Genomic DNA, 20,438 nt, shown 5'->3' on the forward strand with positions numbered 1-20,438 from the left:
CAAGCTGAACAGCTATCCCCAAAATTATATATCAATAGCAGGAACAGTCATTCTAATTGTATTACTCCTAAAATAAGCAAAAATCCAGTCAGTAAAAAAAAAAAAACCAACCAACTAAACAAACAAACAAACAAAGCAAAAGCATGAATGAAAAAAAAAATCTCAAATGTGGTTACCTAATCATGGTGAACTACCCATTCTTGCCTGTGACTCTGTAAAGTTGAAGTTTGTATGCACTGTGGTTCTAATTTTACTTGTTTCTGTAACTTCCGTACTTTTCTGTTGTCCACATAAAATGCCCCAAAGCTGAGGTGTATGGACATACCATTTTCATAAAGGATTGATAGTCAGCTGCTCGTACTTAGAAGTCCTCATTCATAATTTTGGAACCATTTGCATTTTTTTAAAGAAAGAGGATGAATTAACATGATCAACTTTTCCAATTTATAGCGGATTTCCACAAGGAACTGTTTCACTACCATACACGTTCCTGGCCAAATTTAAAAAATTGACAATTGTGTGATAATTGTGCACCAACAATTTCTTATCTTAAAATCTCAGACATAATCCATAAGAAAATACTGCTGGGTAAACTCACTTGAAACGAAGAGTGGACTGAACCTCCAAGGAAAGTTTAAAATGAATGGCAATAAATAAAATCGGAGAATTAGATTCAAAGTGGTAACTGAATTAACTCTTCTTACCTTCTAGTGAAATAGGGAAAAACCTCGATGAGAAATGGAACATTTAAGGCCACAAATTCTGTGGGGGATTTAATGCTGTCACACTAGTACTGGTGAACAACCCAGAAGCATTGGAGATTCACACTGTGATCAGATGAAAAAGTACTATTCTATGAAATTCCAAATGGAAATGTATTTTGATAAGCGTGGAACAAGCTGTTAGACTGATTTTGTAATAAATATAACTAGGTCCCATACTTCAGGAAATATTTGCCTAAATTTAATGATTCCTCAGTTTGACTGTCCTGTACAACATATAAAAGGGTCAGAAACTTCCTTTGCATAACTTTCGATTCCATAGCAATACAGTGTATTGCATGTGTTTTGGGGATCACTGTTTTTTTTAATCTGAATTCTAAAATTAGGTAAATACGAGGGGTATTTTTTAAGTAAGGTCCGTTTTGTTGTAGACACTAGTAGTTCGCGCACATACCGCAACGAGTGCGTGCGTCATGTACCGGCATGCCTCGGGAACAACTGTGCTCAGTTTCCGCTCTGTAGCTAACCTGTACGGTTCTGTTCTGTGCTTTAAAATGTTTAAGACTATCAACTCACCCTCCGCATGTGAGGTTCGCTCAGTGGTATGGTTTTTTTCAGCAAGGAACCTGCCTGCTGCAGAAATTCATCGACAGATTTGTGAACTATACGGTGATACTGTTATGAGTGAAAGCAAAGTGCGTAAGTGGGTACGACAATTCAAAGATAGCCGTGACAACGTCCATGATGAGGACCGCTCCGGTCGCCCTTTTTTGATTACAGTGAACTCTTGGTTATTGGAGCAGGCGGCAAGTTTTTATGAAGAGAGTATTTTAAAATTGGTTCAGAGGTATGATAAGTGTTTGAACAAACTTGGCAACTATGTCGAAAAATAGAGTGAAGTATGTACTTTCTGAAAATAAATTTACTTTTTTTGAAATAAACTTTTGTTGTGTACTTATGTTCCAATGGACCTTACTTTAAAAATACCCCTCGTATGTTAGTCACATATTCTCAAACCAATTATGACATCAATGCAATCCTATCAGTAGCTATCCACAATCCTGAAAGTAGGAATTACCAGAAGGGAGTGGGCAGGGAATACATAAATAAAATAAATATATTAAAAAGGCAGAAAGCAACACCAACAAAAGAAGGACTTAGGAAGGAATGTCATCATCACTTGTGTCCTTTTGCCCTCAGCTTGCTTTCCATTAGAATCCCAAGGAATTTCTTTGGCTATCAGACTTTGGAGAGAAATTGCTTCACGTAGACAAAACCATGAAAGACCAATGCTGTATATTGGACCAAGTGTGCAGTTTATATTTATATTACAAAAAAGTTGCTTTGGTAACCTCTCCTAGTTCGTGGCCAAAGGAAAGAGAAAGTCACGAGCTGTCTATGATAAGTAAAGGTTCAAGTTACTTAATATGTCCTTATAGTGTGATTCTTACAACTTCGTCATGAAAACAAGTTCTGCTCTCTTTTAAAGAAAATGTAAATGCCATTGTGACAGAGAAAGCAGACAAAATAAAGTGTCGATCGAATGGCACATAAATAAAGTTTTAAAATGGCAAATAAATATCAAAATCCACAGTTTGGAGAGACAGTCATTTTGGCACACGAAAATCTGGAGATCACAGAACTGTCTATGACAAACGAAATGGTTGAACACCGCAGCTCAAGCCAAGTCTAGTTAGTTTACTCACGTGCTGGGCATGTGAGAGAGGATGCAGAGGGAAAAGAGAGTCCTGTATTATTATTATCATTATCATTATCATCATTATTATTATTCTCTTTGCAAAGTACAAATGTAAAAATTCATAACACAAGGTATTACTCATAAAAGAGTAGACTAACAATCGAGTTTGCAACGCCATGTTTCTGACTTTGGTTAATAGTTTTCGTAATGAAGAAGCACTTGATACCTGAAAGGCTACAATCACTCCTCCAGGTGGCAGGCTTGTATTTCTCTTTCTCTTTCTCTCTCTCTTTCTCTCAATCTCTCTCTCTCTTGTAAAAACAGTTAAAGGTTTTGTTGTGGTTGTCATTGTTGTTGGGTTCGTTTTCATAAAACATGTCCACATTTTCATAATATACAGGAAAAAAGTAAGCAGTTATTTGGTTTACTTTTAGGTCCCTTAAAAAAACGGGTTTATTTTGGAACTAGTTCTACCACACGCACACACACACTAAGTGCTGTGTAATATTTTTTTTTGTATTTTTTTCTGGTTGTTTTTATCTAGGAAACTGCACAGACATTTATAAATTGTTCCGTCCATCGTGCCACTGTCTCAGTCTTTTACTTACAAGGGTGGTGAAAGAGCGTCTTTACAGAGTTCAAATGTTTAAATTGTGTTCATTTTGTGTGTTCTTTCCTTAAAGTTATCCAATTAGGAGTTTTCTTCCAGAGAGTCTGTTAAGGGCTCCATTGGGACTGCCGTTGCTGGCTCGTGCTGTTTTAGGCGTTTAATTGTGTTCTTCAGTGCTTGCCTCTTATTGCAGAACCAGACTCTAACTACTTCCCGGTCATAGTTCAGTTTCTCTGCGATTTCTGTCATTTCCTGCCCAGAGGGATGTGTGTTCTTCTCAAAGTGGGCATTCAAGATTTCAAGGGCTTGCGGTGTGAACGAGGTGCGCCTCTTGCGCTTTTTGGACGGTTCACTCCCAATAAATTCGGTCAGGTTCTGCATACCTGCTCGATGGCGGGCCTCAGCCTCAGCCATCCACCGTTCAAGCACCGGCTTGATCTTCTGGGCACTTTTAGGGGTGATGTCCAGCTTTTCAAACCTGGCAGGATACAAAAGGCCAGGGTTCAGTTTGGCTGTCAGACTGCTAGCTATAGTGTTCTCTTGGGCTTCCTGTGGTAGGAAAAAGTGGCTTCTCAGGATGGTGTGTCTGAGGGGAAAATTGAGAAAGAAGAGTCTTACACTGATGCTCTGCCAGGGTGGGACTACCTGCCTGCCTGACTAATTGACTGGCAGAGGATATTTACAATGGATCATGAAAACTCAGGTCTACAGAGATAGTTAGACACTCACATTCACACACACTCAATATCACAGTGACAAAATAACTATACCGATTGCCCCAATCTGGAAATCCATTCTCCTTAAGAGAGCCACGTGGAACTCTGAAGCTCCATTTCAGTGGGAAGAACAGACTGGGAGCTTAAAAAAAACATGGCCCCAGATTGCCTTGCTCCACTGAAATGGTTCAGGCTCCAGTTGAAATAGTTCACTAAATGCATCCTGGAAGAGACCATTAAAAGCATAGATTTCAAATTTCTCAGTTCCTTTTGTGCAAGTTCTGCATACAACAATTTTGTTTAACACACACATTACAACTAGGAAATGATATCAATGGCTTTTGTGTCATTTGGAGTTTTACTGGGATCACACCTTTTTTTCTGTAGCGTTTTGGCCCACTGCTTCTGTCTTAATTTCACAAAGTGGCTCTTAGCCCCTGAATTTCCATCTTCCTTTTCCTTTTTAAGCAATTTTCCCCGTATGCAAGTGAATACCGTGTCCCTTCCTCAGCGAGGAAAAAAAAATCCCCAAAGCTGTGGCAGTCTTCAGTTCAAACAGCTGGACACTCTGTAATTACCTTGAATACCCACACAAGCAGTTGTGCTGAGAGAAACTCATGCCTTCCAGATGAAACCCAGTATAACAGCGCACTAATATATTGTGGCCTCAAGCTGGGTTTATTGTGGTATGTCTGCACACTGCGCCGAATGATATCATTTCCTGTAAATGAGGTCTTCTGTGTATCATTTTGCCATCAAAAGTCCTTTCCTAGACCAGATTTTACAAATCTTGTGCAATATCTTGAGGAAAAATTCTATACTGGGGACGTTCCTCTGTTTAAACCAACTCCACTTCAATTCTTGTTTTGCCCATTGACTTAACAAATGGCTACTTTTGTAGGTTCACACTTTACATATTCTTCAGTCTTAGAAAATCTTATATTCCTGATACAGTTTTACAAAATGTAATGTTATTGACTTGTCGAGATTGATTTATAATGAAGTTCCATTGTTCTTGGAATGGTCTGTTTCATTTTTGAAGTGCATATTTAGAGTGGGCAGCTTTCACTTATATGGCAGTGAATGCCTTCAGTCTCAGGTTGAAATCCCATTGAAATCTAAGGGACCAAACCATATTTTTCTGAGTGATTTTAGATAGGTGAGTGTATTGGTTTATCCCAGGGATCCTCAAACTAAGGCCTGGGTGCCGAATACTGCCCTCCAAGGTCATTTACCTGGCCCTCACTCAGGGTCAACCTAAGTCTGAAATGACTTGAAAGCACACAACATCAACAACTATACTATCTTATCAGTCAAAAATAGGTCCACACTTCCTATGGAAATACTAATAAGTTTATATTTGTTAATTTTGTTTTTCATTTTAATTGTTGTATTGTTTTTAAGTGTTTTTGCACTACAAATAAGATATGTGCAGTGTGCATAGGAATTCATTCATTTTTTTTCAGATTATAATCCGGCCCTCCAACAGTTTGAAGGACTGTGACCTGGCCCTCTGTTTAAAAAGTTTAAGGACCCCTAGTTTATCCTAAGAATCCAAAACCTGGTTAGCCACAAGGTGACTTCGAACAAGGCATACTTCTTCAATCAAGGCCCCATCTACACTGCTGTATAACCCAGTTTCAGAATGTAGAATAACTGCATTGTTCTGGCTCATATGGCAGTGTAGACTCATATAATTCAGTTCAATGTGTTCATTCTGCATTGTATGAGTCTATACTGAGCATTATAATGCAATTCAAATTGGATTATATGCCAGTGTAGACAGAGCCTTAGCTTGCTTCACAAGACTGTTGTGAAGATCAACTAAACTACTTTGAGTTCAGTGGAACAATGAGGGATACAACTATAGCAATTAAATCATGAATTTAATGTCCAAAGCACTCTGAAGGCTAGATAACTATGTTCACAGAGAGATGTTTCTACTTCCTCCTAATTATAGCCCAGATTAGGTTGGATTCTGGACTTTCATGAGTATTTCATAGAAAACTAATCACACACATTGTTCCTGGTGTACATGTAGATAGATACATTTAACCTTGACCAAAGTTGCTTAATTACATGAGTATTGGGTTGTTGTAGGTTTTTTCGGGCTATACGACCATGTTCTAGAAGCATTCCCTCCTGACATTTCGCTTGCATCTATGGCAAGCATCCTCAGAGGTTGTGAGGTCCTCTAGAACATGGCCATATAGCCCGAAAAAACCTACAACAGCCCAGTGATTCCATCCATGAAAGCATTTGACAATACATGAGCATTTTTGGGAAAAATCCTGTCTTTTATTACTCAGTCCACAAAAAGAGTCTACTACACTGTGAATGTGAGTTTGTCCACTGCTTTGTAAAGGAAACAAATGGATTCCGTGCAATGTTAACTGATTCTGGATCACTAAACCATTGCTGGCCTCATATATTTTGTTTCCCAGCCAAGTATTATATTGTTGGCCCCATGTCCTTATTGGACTGTGGTATGTCTAGACCTCACAACCTTATGGTCGCATGAGTGAGGGATTGCAGATCATCAATCTCATCTTCTCTTGCCCCCAATATTGGGATTAAACAAATACACTTTTACTTTGCTTCCACAGTATTAATCTGATTCCAATTTTGTGGCATGATGAGATATTATGATACTTGATTTTTTAATAGAAATAACTATCCTGATGATATTTAGCATAATGCCAATATATGTAATTGATGAAATTGAGTATCATTGACATTCTTGATGGATTTGCTGTGATGTTCAGAAGGATATGGGTAGCAATCTATATCACAGGCACCTGCCCATTAAACAAAAGAAAATACTGTGAAAGGGTTAAATCAAACCACTAATTCTAACTGTATTAATTTAAAAATTGTGCAAAAACATCACATGTTAACAGTTCTTCTTTTTTTTTAATTCATTTGTCTTATTGTTTTGGTTCCTTTTTACCAATTGGCAACTAAAATTAAACAAAATTAAAGCTCGAGATTAAAGTTAAACAGGGCAGTCATATCCTCACCATTTTGTGTGGCTTGTTAGCGCTTGGTTTTCTGTAGGCAATGTTTGCTATAAGGATATACAAGTCTTGCAACAAATTTCACAGCAGTGGTATCCTTGTATAGACTGAATAAAGGTTATTTTCTACAGGGAGGTATCTTATAAGAAAAAACAGTAGGGGAGGCCATAGAAGTGAGAGGATCCTATGGAGCTTTTTGTATTTAACAACAATCAATGGGTTTTATGGAAAATCATTGAGCAAAATGTGAGCTGCAAGCTCACTACCCCATACTGATGTTATTTATAACCTCAGTCTTAAACTGCAGGAAAAGTACACTTCCGTTCTATGGGGAATACATTAAAAGTATAAAGAGCAGATAAAAAGACAGAGCATTTCATGGATCACCAAGAACAAAATCCACTTAAATGAGCTTAGAGTTGGTTTTCTGGCTTTCACTGATGGAGGAGGACTACGAGGCATTGCCCAAGAGGAAAAAGCTGTTACCTAAGTGTGTTTGTTACCTCATGCATAAACATAGGATTAGTGTAACACACATACATGAAGACATAGGGGCTTCGCTCTCAAGACCTTTAACTCTATTAAGACGGCTTTGTTTTTATTATTTTGTCATGCTCAGAGTACGATTCTTCTCCCTCTAAATACCTGTTCTTTTCTTTTAGAAAGAGTACGACACATGATTAATCCTTGAAAGTCTAGAAACATCGCCATTGACAAGACACACACGTACACACACACTGTCCACAGTCTCTTCAGCATTGCCCAAGAAAATCGTCATTAACATCTTAGATGTGAAGTGCAAGCAATGGTACTACAGGCTTAAACCTAGCAGGGAGGCATCCATGAAATATTTGTTCACTAACCCCATCTGTAGAAAATGGCACAGTATGAAGAGGGTCAGCTGGTGCTTATGCAGGAGCAGCAGGGTCTCCAGCTCCAATACTGCATTAAGTCTCAAGGCCAGGAACATATTTATTGTTCCTTACTTGTTACAAAAGGAAAGTGGGCAGGGGAGGGGTGGCGAGGGAGAGATGAAAGTTATTTTAAGGACAGGTGGCGAAATATATTTTCTTTGCTCGATAACAACAGCAATCACTCCTCTGTGGCTTCCATACAAAGCAGCTCTTTTCTATGGAGATGAGATGAGATGAAATGAAAGTAATACAGACAGCAAACAGTAATAGTACACCCTAAGAGAAGACAGAGAGAGAGAGACAGGGAATGTTTACAACTTATATTGTTACCTGCAGATGGCAGATTGACTGTAGGCTGGACCTTCTGTGGCACTTAGAGCTTGACCAACTTGTGTCTGGGTAAGACCAAGGGACAGGCGTCGGATTTTAAAAGCTTTGGCAAATTCTCGGATTTCTTCAAGGTTCACCCCATCCACCTCACTCGAGGCTGTCTGGGGATCTAGGGGGGAAAAATAGAAAATTACTTTTGCATGCCACGCCAAGTTGAATTAATTTAATTATGCCCCTTATTTATTTATTTATTATTCGAACTTATATGCCGCCACTCCCCTGGGGCTCGGAGCGGCTTACAAGAATGGCTAAAATCTAACACAATTTAAAACAATTTAAAAACAATTTAAAAACAGCAAATCAACAATCAAAGGTCTGACAAAACAGGTATGTCTTGCATGCCCTGTGGAAAGCTAATAAGTCCCGCAAGGCATGGACTTCAGGTGGCAGAGTATTCCAGAGTGATGGTGCCACTGCTGTGAAGGCTCTGCGTCTGGTTGCTGTTAGACGCAAGGTCTTGACACTGGGAATTTCCAATAGATCTTGGTCCTCAGAACGGAGGGATCTCTGGGGTTGGTAGGGGGTGAGGCGATCCCTCAGATACATCGGCCCCAGACTATGCAAGGCCTTAAAGGAGAGTACCATCACTTTGAAAGTGATCCGATGCTCAATTGGTAACCAATGCAGCTGTAGTAAGATTGGTGTTATGTGGCATCTCATTGGAATTCCCGCAAGAAGCCGAGCAGCTGCATTTTGTACCAACTTGAGCTTCCGGATCACCGACAGAGGAAGGCCAATGTAGAGGGCGTTACAATAGTCCAGTCTTGAGATGACCGGAGCCTGGATCACCGTAGCTAGGTCATCCCTGGACAGGTAGGGGGCCAGCCGTCTAGACTGCCGCAGATGAAAAAAAGCGGTTCTGTTAACGGCGGAGACCTGGGCCTCCATCGTCAGCAGAGGGTCCAAAAGGACTCCCAGACTCTTTACCAATGATGACGGGCATAGCACCTTGCCATCCAGGGTAGGCAGCTGGATATCCCCACTGCCTGGTCGACCCAGCCATAGGATCTCCTTCTTTGCTGGATTCACCCTCAACCTGCTGGCATGCAGCCATCCAGTAACGGCCTCGAGGCACTGATGGAAATAATCGAGTACAGAGTCCGGTTGGCCTTCCATCTTCAGCACCAGCTGAGTGTCATCAGCGTACTGATAACACTCCAGTCCAAAACCTCGGACCAGCTGAGCAAGTGAAGTCCAATATAGTCTTTTTCATCCAGATGTCTTCAGAAAAAATTAAATATTTCAAAACTGAGTTCCTAACTGAGGGCTGAAAAGGGGGCATGGGAAGGAAGAAGAGATAGCCAAACAGATGTCCAGATGTAGGAAGGATATGCAGTTCTTATATTTCCAACTTGCCCCTTTTTGTCTATAGCAACACAGCTAAAATATTATTGAGGATATTTTCATCATATTCTTTTAACTGGATTCCATGAACAGTTTGGAGTTCTTTCAAAAATTCTGTTCTGCATCATCACAGTTGCCAGTGAAGATGCTGAAGTTCAACCTTCAAATAGTAAAGCTGACACGTGTTTTATTTTGTCTTTGGACCCTTGGAAGATAATGTCACAAGAATAAATTGGTCTTATTTCTGTGCACTGGCATAGCTTTTGTCCCCAAAGAGGCACATAATAAAAGCTCTGTTCCAGAGGCAAGCTCTTTTGGTGCTGGAAATACGGTCAATTTAGGACTTATCAAGGGAAATGACACAACAGCTGGAGAATGGTATCTCCCCTCCTTTTCTGCAACCGATCCCTTGCTAAATGAAAGCATTCTCCAAGCTGGTGAAGACAGCATGGGACTGGGGTGGTGGAAGATTTCAAAGGGTTGTTCAATGCTGTGCGTAGCAAAGCCATTCCCACAGCACGACATCTCTATTGTTTTCCAGCTCATTCTTGGGCTTTTCTGATGTGAAATGTTTTCTCCATAATAATCCACCCATGTCTCTAAATACAGGTCATTAGAGGTCCACAGCTGACTATGTTGGTAATGTGCAGAATACTATATTATAATGTGTGGTGCTTGTAACTACTGAGAGCTCAGTCTTGCAATAGAATTACTGCACTAAAATTCCTATTTGGCAGCATTATGGAAAACATCCTACTCAGATTAAAACTTCCTATGAATCCTTCCAACCCAATAGCAGTTTTCTAATTTTTAATCAAAATTAATTTGGACAACGTTAGCATTCTAACCATGAAAGGAACCTTGTTTTTCCATATAATGCTGCCCATCGACTAGGAGATACCTGTGAAGAAGCTTTAGTTCAGGCTCTTCCGGTTTGTACTGTGTACTCTATAAAATTAAAATCAGGACTTTGCCCATCATGGAGTAATAGAATTCCTTCTGCATAGAAGGATAATTGAAGATTTTGGAAAAATCTGTGCTTTCCTTTACAAATATTATTACTACTGCTTCTTTAGTACCACTTTCGGGGTGACCATACTCCAACTACCTTCTTATACAGGCTACCAGAATCACCACAGGTCATCTGGGGGTGTGGGGAACCCATCGCCCCACACCTCACATCATCTGAATCACCAATAACCCTATCCCACAGAGGGAATCTTCAGTCGCTTGGCTTCCCTCCATTGTTGCTGGTGCAAAACAGAAATCCTCCCGTGTTGCCACCATGGTGGCATATGGTGGTTCCACAATTGTTTTACCACAGAGCCCTGCTGGAAGTAGTATTACATCGTGGGATGGGAGTTGGCAGGCTTAATGACTAAACTATCACTGAACCGGTATATGCCGCCAAAATAAGCCCCGTCTGATGAAGTCGTAAGTTAGAGGATGGGAATGGGGAGTCTGAAGGACCAAAGCTCTCAGTCAGGCCCATAGCCAGGATTTTGTTTCGGGGGGAACTAAGTTTGATTCGGGGGGGGGGGTGAGTCTGAGTGAAAGAGGGTCTACCCTAGCACACCTTTTGTATTGTTACTCCAATACCCCCATGCATATGGGATATATTGAGTATGGTGATCAGATCATGATATGAATAAACATAACAGTTTAAATAATGTACCAGTAAGGACTTCTCGCGGACCACCATGAGAATTACGGGGGGGGGGGGGGCTGAAGCCCCCCAAGCCCCCCCCCCCCCCGGCTACATGCCTGCTCTCAGTAGCCTCCATCATTGGCTATGCTGTCTAGAGAAGGACATATATGCCCACCGCTAGCCTTTATTACTGCTGCTACGACTGCTGTTGTTGTTAACTGCCACAAGGTCAATTTTGACTTAGGGTGACTTTGAATTCCCTAATTCATAGGGTCATCATATCTTCAACAGACCTGTTCTGGTCTTGTGGGCTGTGGCGTTTGCCTATCAACCTGTAATGGGACTTTCCTCTTTTCCTATGGCCTTCCATGTTACTACTACCACCACCACCATATATTTGCTAGCTTGTAATATAGATCACATAGAGATAATTGTAAATTGGTATTGTGTCATATATTTTGGAATTCATTGTTAGCTATCTTGACAAAAATGCAGAATATACACATTTAAACAAATGAACAAAAGAATAAAAAGAAACCATGCTTCTACATTTTATCATTATTTAGCAGTTAACGGCTTTTGGTCCGTCCGTCCCCCCCCCCCCAACAATTTAGCCAGATTTATAAGTTTTGTGCAGAAAACGGGAGGGAAGAAGTCTTGGAAGCAGCGAGAGAAAGAGAGCGAGAGAGAGAGAGCGAGAATTCTACTTACTGCTAACTAACTGGCCAACACTCAGAGCTGAAGATGAGGAGGAGGAGGAGGAGGAGGAAGAAGCCTGACGCACAGGGCTTTGAGACATAGATGCCTGACTGTGAGCCAAATGTAGAAGACTGGACTGTGATGCTGCTTGTCCCACTTGTGTCTGAGATGGCTGATGGAGCTAAATGCAAACAAACACACACAACCTCAGTAAAGAAATAAGTAATATGTTGTCATCACTGTGGTGAGTGTTGCATTTGATACAATGCATAGGAAATGATGGGATCCTTTTTATTTTTAAAAAAGTGTCCTTGGAAGGACTAACAAATCAACTGCATCATAATAAATACATAAACAATAAAAAAACAACCTACAGAAAACTAATTCAGCAGTAAAATGCCAGATAAAACTGAAAACAGCAGAATGAAAGGCTGTTGTTCCTGTGAACGTATGCTGTGGTTGTTTTCATTTCCCTCCTAAGCACACCTAATGGAATAACTTGTTGACCTGCTGGGCCATGAAATTCCACAGCTGGTGGCCCTACTGTTGAGCAGCCCCCATATTTTCCCCTTACTCTCCACACCTCTGCAAGCAGAGAGATGTTCAATAGCACCTTCCCAATGACTGTAATTTGCAAGCGGCGATAAAGAGAACCAGAGTGGTGGTGTGGTTTGAGGTTGGACTTGGACAATGGGAGACCAGGGTTTGAATGCCCACTTGGCCATGGAACCCTACAGGGTGTTCTTGGGTAAGTCTCACCTTCTCATCCTCAGCAAGAAAGGGCAAACTCTGAATAGGGTCGTTGTAGGTTTTTCAGGCTGTATGGCCATGTTCTAGAAGCATTCTTTCCTGACGTTTCACCTGCATCTATGGCAGGCATCCTCAGAGGTTGTGAGGTCTTTTGGAAACTGTGGAAAAGGGTGGGAGAAAGAACTCTTGTCTTTTGGAGCTAGGTGTGAATGTTTCAATTGGCAGGTGAAACATCAGGAGAGAATGCTTCTAGAACATGGCCACACAGCCCAAAAAACCTACAACAATCCAGTGATTCCAACCATGAAAGCCTTCGACAATACATCAAACTCTGAATAAACTCTACCATGGAAATCCTATGACAGCCTTAGGGTTGTCATGAGTCAGAAATGACATCTAGACATACAAGGCTGAAAATTCTAAATGAGCGTCCATAGAATGCAATTCCCAGGATTCCATGGAACGTTGCCATGGTAGTTTGAGCAGAATCATGGCACTATAATTATATAGTGTGAATGAGCCCTATGGAAGTCTTTACTTGTCTCTTTATCATATGTGGTTGGGAGTGGCAGGATCAAAAGATGGGTACCTCTGAAGATATCAAGCCTTGGAGTATACGTTCCTTAAGATAACTGTGACCCAAGGCCTATGGATGTCAAGAGCTTTGCTAGCACTGGAACAATAGGATTAAGTACTATGAAAGGGACCTGGACTAAGCTGCTATGTAGCCACTAGTGCACTAGGCTCATCCTGTTTCAGGACAGTGTAAAATGGATTATAAGGAGGGCAAAAATGAGGTAGAGCTATTTGAAACAAGGAGAAAGACTTGCTCAAGACTTTCTTGATGATTTAGTGCAGTGCTTCCCAAAATTGCCCCATTTGGGGCACTGAAATGATCCAGAGGGGCAATGGTGAGGTGAAGTTTGGGCCAGTGAGTAAAAATAGGGGGTGATGGAAGCATAAAGAAAGAAGAGATGGAAATTTTGAAAAATGGTCCATACATGTTTCATGTGAAGGATAGTGTTAAAGTCACAGTGATTACTTTTTATTAAAATGAACACAAAAATGTAAGTTATAACTGATCAATGGTCAGATCTGCCAAGCAAATGTTGGCAGGTGAGTGTGCCGAGCATTGTCAGGAAGTCTGGCATGCATCAGCAAGAATATGTGCGTGGAATGTCTTGTTTACAGTATGATACTATACATAGGTGGCATGCATGAAACCTAATTTAGATTGGTTGTTGTAGGTTTTTCCGGGCTAATTTAGATTGTTTCAGAATTGTGACAAGCAGTTAATAAGAGTGCAAGTGCAATAATTATTTAAATCTTTAAATTCATCCTGCTGACAAAAATGGAGCAGAACATTAATAAACTGATAGCAGTACAACAGGTTCACCCTTCATTTGGGATTATTTTTTAATGTTATTAATAATTTTATTTTAATATCCTTCATTATCTGAATTTCCTGTGTGTAATGCAAATGTTATTATGGTTGATTTTAATAAATAATTTTATGATTTCAGGCTTCAAGGTTTTTTATTAACAACATCTTTCTTTTTCATGTTGCAGGGTGTATGGTAGAAATATAGATATAGAAAATAATGCAAATTTGTTATTGTGTCTTTCTGTTTGTTTGCTGAAAGAAAGGAGATTTTCAGGAGGCACTGATTTTTTTTCTGAAAGAAGCAAAAGGCCAAATAAGTTTGCGTGTCTCTTGTTTAGTGACTGAAGGCTTTCCCCATATTACAAAATGAATCATGTCCACTTCCTGAATATTTCAAAAGCAAATCTGATTTAAAATGTAATTTATTTTTTGGCTTAAAATATCAATGCAATGTTATTTTTATTGCTTAAAATGTGAATGGTATATATAGTAGTTTTTATTGTTCATCCTAGTAAATTGGCTGTGAATGAGGAGAAAAAACAACCATGTGTAGCAAAGATATATCCACTAATCATTAATTAATTTAGGAACTAACATTTGTTACACATTACCTGCTGGCCTGGTTTAAGTGGTGACAGTGTGATTCCCTGGGTGTTGATCACTGGCAAAATTTGGTTTCCAATGACAGTTGCAATGATTTGCCCCTGGGCATTGGTCAATAACTGTGGCGTGATTGGCTGCACTTGAAGGCCCTGAGCTCCTCCTGCTGCCTGATTGGATGGGACTGGATTAGGCATCAATGGAATCGTTCCAATAATCTAAGAGAAACAAAAGTGACATTCTATAGGTTACAAATATTTTATTGTGCGATCATAGAACATAAGTAGCATTGAACATTTCCTTTGACCCAAGGCGGACTGATAAAGAAATCGGAAAGTGTAACGTGTATTTCTAGCTGTGCCTGGGCATGGTTGAAATCCTCGGACTCGAGTGGTTTTCAAACATATTCTTGGATCCCTGGGTTGCATAGACAGCTTGCCCACCACTATGGGTCTTCAGGAAAATTTACTTTTTTAGATTACAAAATCCCCAGCTAATACTGACAAGGAATCTCAAATCTCTCTTTTTCAGTGAAGAGATGCTCGATGGCATTAGGAAGCACTTCAGATGAGTTTGCTTTATACCAAGTCTATAAACAATTTAGAAAACATTTTCTTAAGTCTTTTTTCTGGAGTGGATTTTTGAAGTACAGACTACGTATTTTGACAGCGCAGAGATAAATCAGTGAAAACCAGCAACCCCTGTTTTCTACATAACCTTTCATCAGCATTACTGAAGTGAGGGTGCTCTGATGATGCCTAAGGTGCAATGCAAGATGCAATTGCATTACTCCTGTAAACATTTTCAGTGTGTGCTCACATTTTGACTCACTCATTGAAACAAATATCTTAGAATAATGTTGAATTAAACCATGGATTTTCACAGTATGGGAATTTGAATGCCTTCTCCCCACAAGCATATCTACCCCACCATCAATGAAAGAAACATATCAACTTCAGTTAGTAAATGATAATGTAAGCGGGTAAGCTCACATCACTATATGCAGAGGATTTCATACAAAATGTTCTTTATACTGATGAGAATACAAATAACACTCAATAATATGATACGTATTTTATTTTATTTTATTTATTTCTGGTATTTCTATCCTGTTCCTTCTCAACCCCCGAAGGGAGAGTCGGGACGGCTTACATTTGGCAGTAAATCGATGCCACTACACATAACAGAGCAATATAATAACAATTAAAACAATAAGTAAAACATTCATTGAAACAGTGGAGCCCCCGGTGGCGCAGTGGGTAAAAGCACTGTGCCAGCAAGACTGAAGACCGACAGGTCACAGGTTCGAATCCGGGGAGAGGCGGATGAGCTCCCTCTATTAGCTCCAGCTCCTCATGCGGGGACATGAGAGAAGCCTCCCACAAGACGGCCAATTCTCTTACAACAGGAGCGGTTGCTCCTGACACGACAAAAAATAATAAATTAAAACAGTACTTCATTGTGATGAATTTGGCCATAAGATTCATGAAGCAGCTCACATTCTACAGATTGAGAATTAAAAATGAGCCAAATTTTTACAGTTAACAATTGTTACTTTTAGGATTCTATAAGAATAAATGTGTCAAGAGTCACCATCTTAATGAAAACAGGAATATCTCTGCACCTCTTCTTCATGTATATGCTTTCTAGGTATTTCATATTATCTATTATACTGTTGGCAGTGAGTTCCTACACTTTCCTACACTGGCCAAAAAAAAAAAATCATCACTGTGAATCCACCATTGTCTGTCTTCATGATACACAATGACTTCTAGTGAGTGTCCTGGTTTTTCTGGGTTGAATCTTTGTCCTGTCTGACAATCTAGACCAGAGGTTCCCAAACTAAGGTCTGCGGGCCGGATACGGCCCTCCAAGGTCATTTACCCAGCCCTCACTCAAGGTCAACCTAAGTCTGAAACGACTTGAAAGCACACAACAACAACAATCCTATCTCATCAGCCAAAAGCAGATCCATACTTCCCATTGAAATACTAATTAGTAATTATATTAATTATTGTATTGTTTTAAAGTGTTTTTGCACTACAAATAAGATTTGTGCATTGTGCATAGGAATTCATTCATGCTTTTTTTCAAATTATAATCTGGCCCTCCAACAGTTTGAGGGACTGTGACCTGGCCCTCTCTTTAAAATGTTTGAGGACCTCTGATCTAGACAGTTGGTTTCAGTCCATCTTGGCCCTATTCATGTCTAGATGAACATTGCTACCATCATCATTCCTCTGCTCTATTCCTTATGTCAATGCCACTGCTCCCCACTGGTCACAGAGCTCTGTCCAAGCACCTGTGGACATCATGGTTATGTCTACTGCTCAATGACTGGTGGGGAGCAGTGAGACACAGAGGTTGAGGTGACTGTTCAGCAGAGCTGATGTAGTCCCAGTTCATCCAGATGCCAGTACCAGATTCAGCAGCTACGTTCTGGATCTTTGACTACTCTAGGGCAGATTTACAGTAGAGTAACCTGCCTAGTGTAAATGCAGCCAACCAGCATTTTTCTTTAGTTTTTTAATCTAACAACCTCCACCTGGAACCTTTGATGAAGCTGAAGTGAGAGAATACCATATGTCAAATGGTATCACATCACCTATAAGATTGTGTCACATCACCTATAAGATTGTGAATTTTTACTGCTATGTCAAACAGCATCTTTCTGAATAGACATACTTGGAACTCCTGAGTTACACTCCTGAGTTACATTTAACTACACAGTCACATTAGGCATTCACTCTATTACATTTACGACTTCATTAGATGGGCTGATTTGCCTGTCACATGCCGCTTCCTCACTCATTTCACCATGGAGTCCATTACACAATGCACATCTACTTCTGGTAGGGTTCTGTGGCAAAAGGAGCGAGTAAGCAGCACATGCCACTGTGGTGGCACCATGGGAGGCTTTCCATGTTGCCTTTGCTACAATAGGGGGAAGCCGGGTATTATAGATGCTTCCCCCTGTGGGATGGGGCTGGTAGTGAGTCAGATGATGCGGGGTGTGGGGCGATGGGTTCTTCACACACCTTTGCCAGAACCACACAGATTTATCACAATGCATCACAAATCCAGTACCTAATGTGATAAGGTCATTAGAAGAGTGTTTCCAGCATTCACTGTTGCCATTCTGTGAAGGCTCCTTTTGTGTTTGATGTGGTCTATAAGATAAGCTCCTTTGATCTTTATGCTCCCCATTGGAATTATGCCATGAGAAAGGCCTTTCTTCCAGTCACTAAGGTAGTACATAACATCTGAATCAGTCATACACTGCAAGTGATTGGACTTACTCGTAGCCATTCCTCTGAAGTATTGCTCTGCTCAAATTTGGCTTAATACAGTTTCTGAAATAGGCACACTCAACAATCCTCCATTACTGAAAAAGCAAGACATTCACCTTTTAAAATCTCCTGCAGGAAAACAAAAATCTATGGCAACGTGCACTGACATTTATGTAAGTATTTTGGAAAGACGAAGCGCGGAGATTACACTTTGGCATTTGAAGCTATAGCTAGCTTGCTCAAAATTTAGTTTAGTGAACTAAGTTTTATCCTTTAATGTTTTGCACCCTGTAAAACTGAAAGAAGACTAAATTGTGAAGCATGGACAGTATGAGAGATGGAAAAAGGAAGTTGAAAATCACAAACAGCAAGAGTGGGTATGACTTGGGGGGGGGGGGTCTCAAGATGTTTTTGGCCTGCAGTTCCTATCTATTGTCACCAGAGTAGCCAATGATAAGGAGTATTGGGAACTGGGTTCCAACAGGGTCTGGGGAGGTTATGACATGCCCATCCTGATATACCACATTGAGAAAAAGAAAGACTTATGAAGGGGCTACCTTGTGAGTCATCCTAAGAACTCTATTATATGGCAGTCTATTAATTCTGTAAATGAACTAGCTAACTAACAAGTACTCAGAAGGCACTGAAGTATTGCAGAAGGCTCAAAAACATGTCCTCCTTTTATTAGCTTTTTTTTTGTAATCAAAGAAGTAAAAAAAGGTAGAAGATTTTGTTTAAAAAATCACTCAATTTCTGATATATGAGCCATCCTGAAGGATAATGAATGAAACATTACATGCAGCTCTACTAGTGACATAATAGTGTAGTCTTTTTACGTCCTGGAGTTGGTGATGCAACTAAGGAAGTGGATTTTGCTAAGTATAAATCTGATTGTGAAATCAAATGGGCAAAAGACCTAGGTCATAATATTCTTATGAAACAAGGGTAAGAAATTTGGAACAATAAAATAAAATACATAGTGGGTAATGATTTATGAGAAAATTGGTATAAAATGTTCTTTAGATAATACCACACTCCTGTAAAGTTGGCCAAATTTAACAAAAATCTACCAAATCCATGTTGGAAAGAGATAAGGGACCTTTTCCCACTCATGGTGGACTTGTAAACAAATAAGGAAATACTGGAAAGAAATTCATCTACTAACTCAAAAAATCTTAAAAATTAATTTTTCTCAAACACCAGAAATGTATTTGTTTGGCATATCCAGTTTAAAAATGAATGAAAATCAGGAGAAAATATTTTTCCTTTTATGTACGGTGGCCAGATTACTACTAGCCAAAGTATGGAAACAAAAAGAAATCCCTACAACTGAAGAATGGATCATGAAAATATTTGATATAATTCAAATGGACCGCTTATCCCAAAAACTGAACAGAACGCCACCCCCCCCCCAAAAAAACAAAAAAACAAAAACAGATTGGTCAGGTTTCAAAGACTTTATTACAACAAGGAAAATGACACTAATAATAGATCTGTCCAACATTTGAAAAAGACTAACAAAACAAAGTATCGCCGGTTTAATCACAGGAGAACCTGATTTACGAAGATCAATACTCTCCGAAGACTTTGGGAAGTCCCCTTACGAACAATTTTTCTCTTGTTTAGGTTTTTTTGTTTTTGTTTAGTTTTTTTAGGGGTATGGATTTTTAGTCTATTTTAAACTTCACACTATTCTCTTCTTTCCCACTTTTCTTTCTATAAAACTCTTGACCCCCCCCCTTTCGATATAACTATAAAAAAGGCACAATAAAAAATATTTTTAAAAAATCTGATTGTCTTTTCACAGCTAATGTGGTCAGCTCTACTAGTCCAGAATGCAAATGATCACAACTGTGTTAGTATAACCTGAAAAGGTAGAAGTCAATATAGTATGTCTTCTACAAATGTTATGAAATCAGAATATTTTTTCTTTTTATGCTGTCAGCAACTGGCCTACAAAACAAAACAAAAAAGGGGGGCAGGAATCTTTGCTTCACATGTCACAAAGGACATGGCCTTGAAGTGTCACTTCTGGGCCTGTAACTTCAGCCAGCAAGCTTCAGTCCCCACAAGGCAAAAAAATGCTGCGCTAGTTTTATCAGTAATAGAAATGTTTGCATCCACATTTAAAATGCATTTCTTGGATTGCAGTCAGGCATTTTGAGAATGACATTGCTGAAGTGAACAGTTTGTAAGGTCAGAAGCCAGAAGATGTCCTCTTGTACTAATGCATATTGTTTTTACAATAAATGACCTGTACTATCTCTAAATGTACAAAGAGCGGAGGGAGGTGACTAAAGCTTGCACCCCAAAAGGAGTATTTAAGAATGATGCATTGTAACCATCTCATTCCTTCAATGTACTCTTGCAAAATAAATTACACTTGCACAAATGGCATGGACCAGGGGGTCCTCAAACTAAGGCCTGGGGGCTGGCTACGGCCCTCCAAGGTCATTTACCCGGCCCTTGCTCAGGATCAACCTAAGTCTGAAATGTCTTGAAAGCACACAACAACAACAACAACAACAACAATCCTATCTCATCAGCCAAAAGCAGGCCCACACTTTCCACTGAAATACTAATAAGTTTATATTTGTTAAAATTGTTCTTCATTTTAATTATTGTATTGTTTTCAAGAGTTTTTTTGCACTACAA

General features: G+C 39.7%; 1 protein-coding gene across 4 annotated transcripts in view; it reads right to left on the bottom strand.

Annotated features, from left to right (window-relative positions):
* Positions 1–1,052: 1,052 nt before the first annotated feature.
* Positions 1,053–20,438, bottom strand: part of POU6F2 (POU class 6 homeobox 2) — a 443,696-nt gene continuing 424,310 nt past the window's right edge. For 3 of the 4 annotated variants that reach the window (XM_060781599.2, XM_060781600.2, XM_067470177.1), the window contains exons 7-10: positions 14,505–14,711; positions 11,772–11,940; positions 8,009–8,177; positions 1,053–3,617 (exon numbers count right to left, since the gene is read on the bottom strand). In XM_060781599.2, coding sequence (XP_060637582.2) covers positions 3,113–3,617; positions 8,009–8,177; positions 11,772–11,940; positions 14,505–14,711 — 1,050 coding nt within the window. In that variant the 3' untranslated portion in view covers positions 1,053–3,112. The remainder of the gene's footprint in view (positions 3,618–8,008; positions 8,178–11,771; positions 11,941–14,504; positions 14,712–20,438) is intronic. The other variant, XM_060781601.2, reaches the window with a different exon arrangement.

The sequence above is a fragment of the Anolis sagrei genome, chromosome 6 (genome assembly GCF_037176765.1).
Source record: "Anolis sagrei isolate rAnoSag1 chromosome 6, rAnoSag1.mat, whole genome shotgun sequence".
Lineage (NCBI taxonomy): Eukaryota > Metazoa > Chordata > Lepidosauria > Squamata > Dactyloidae > Anolis > Anolis sagrei.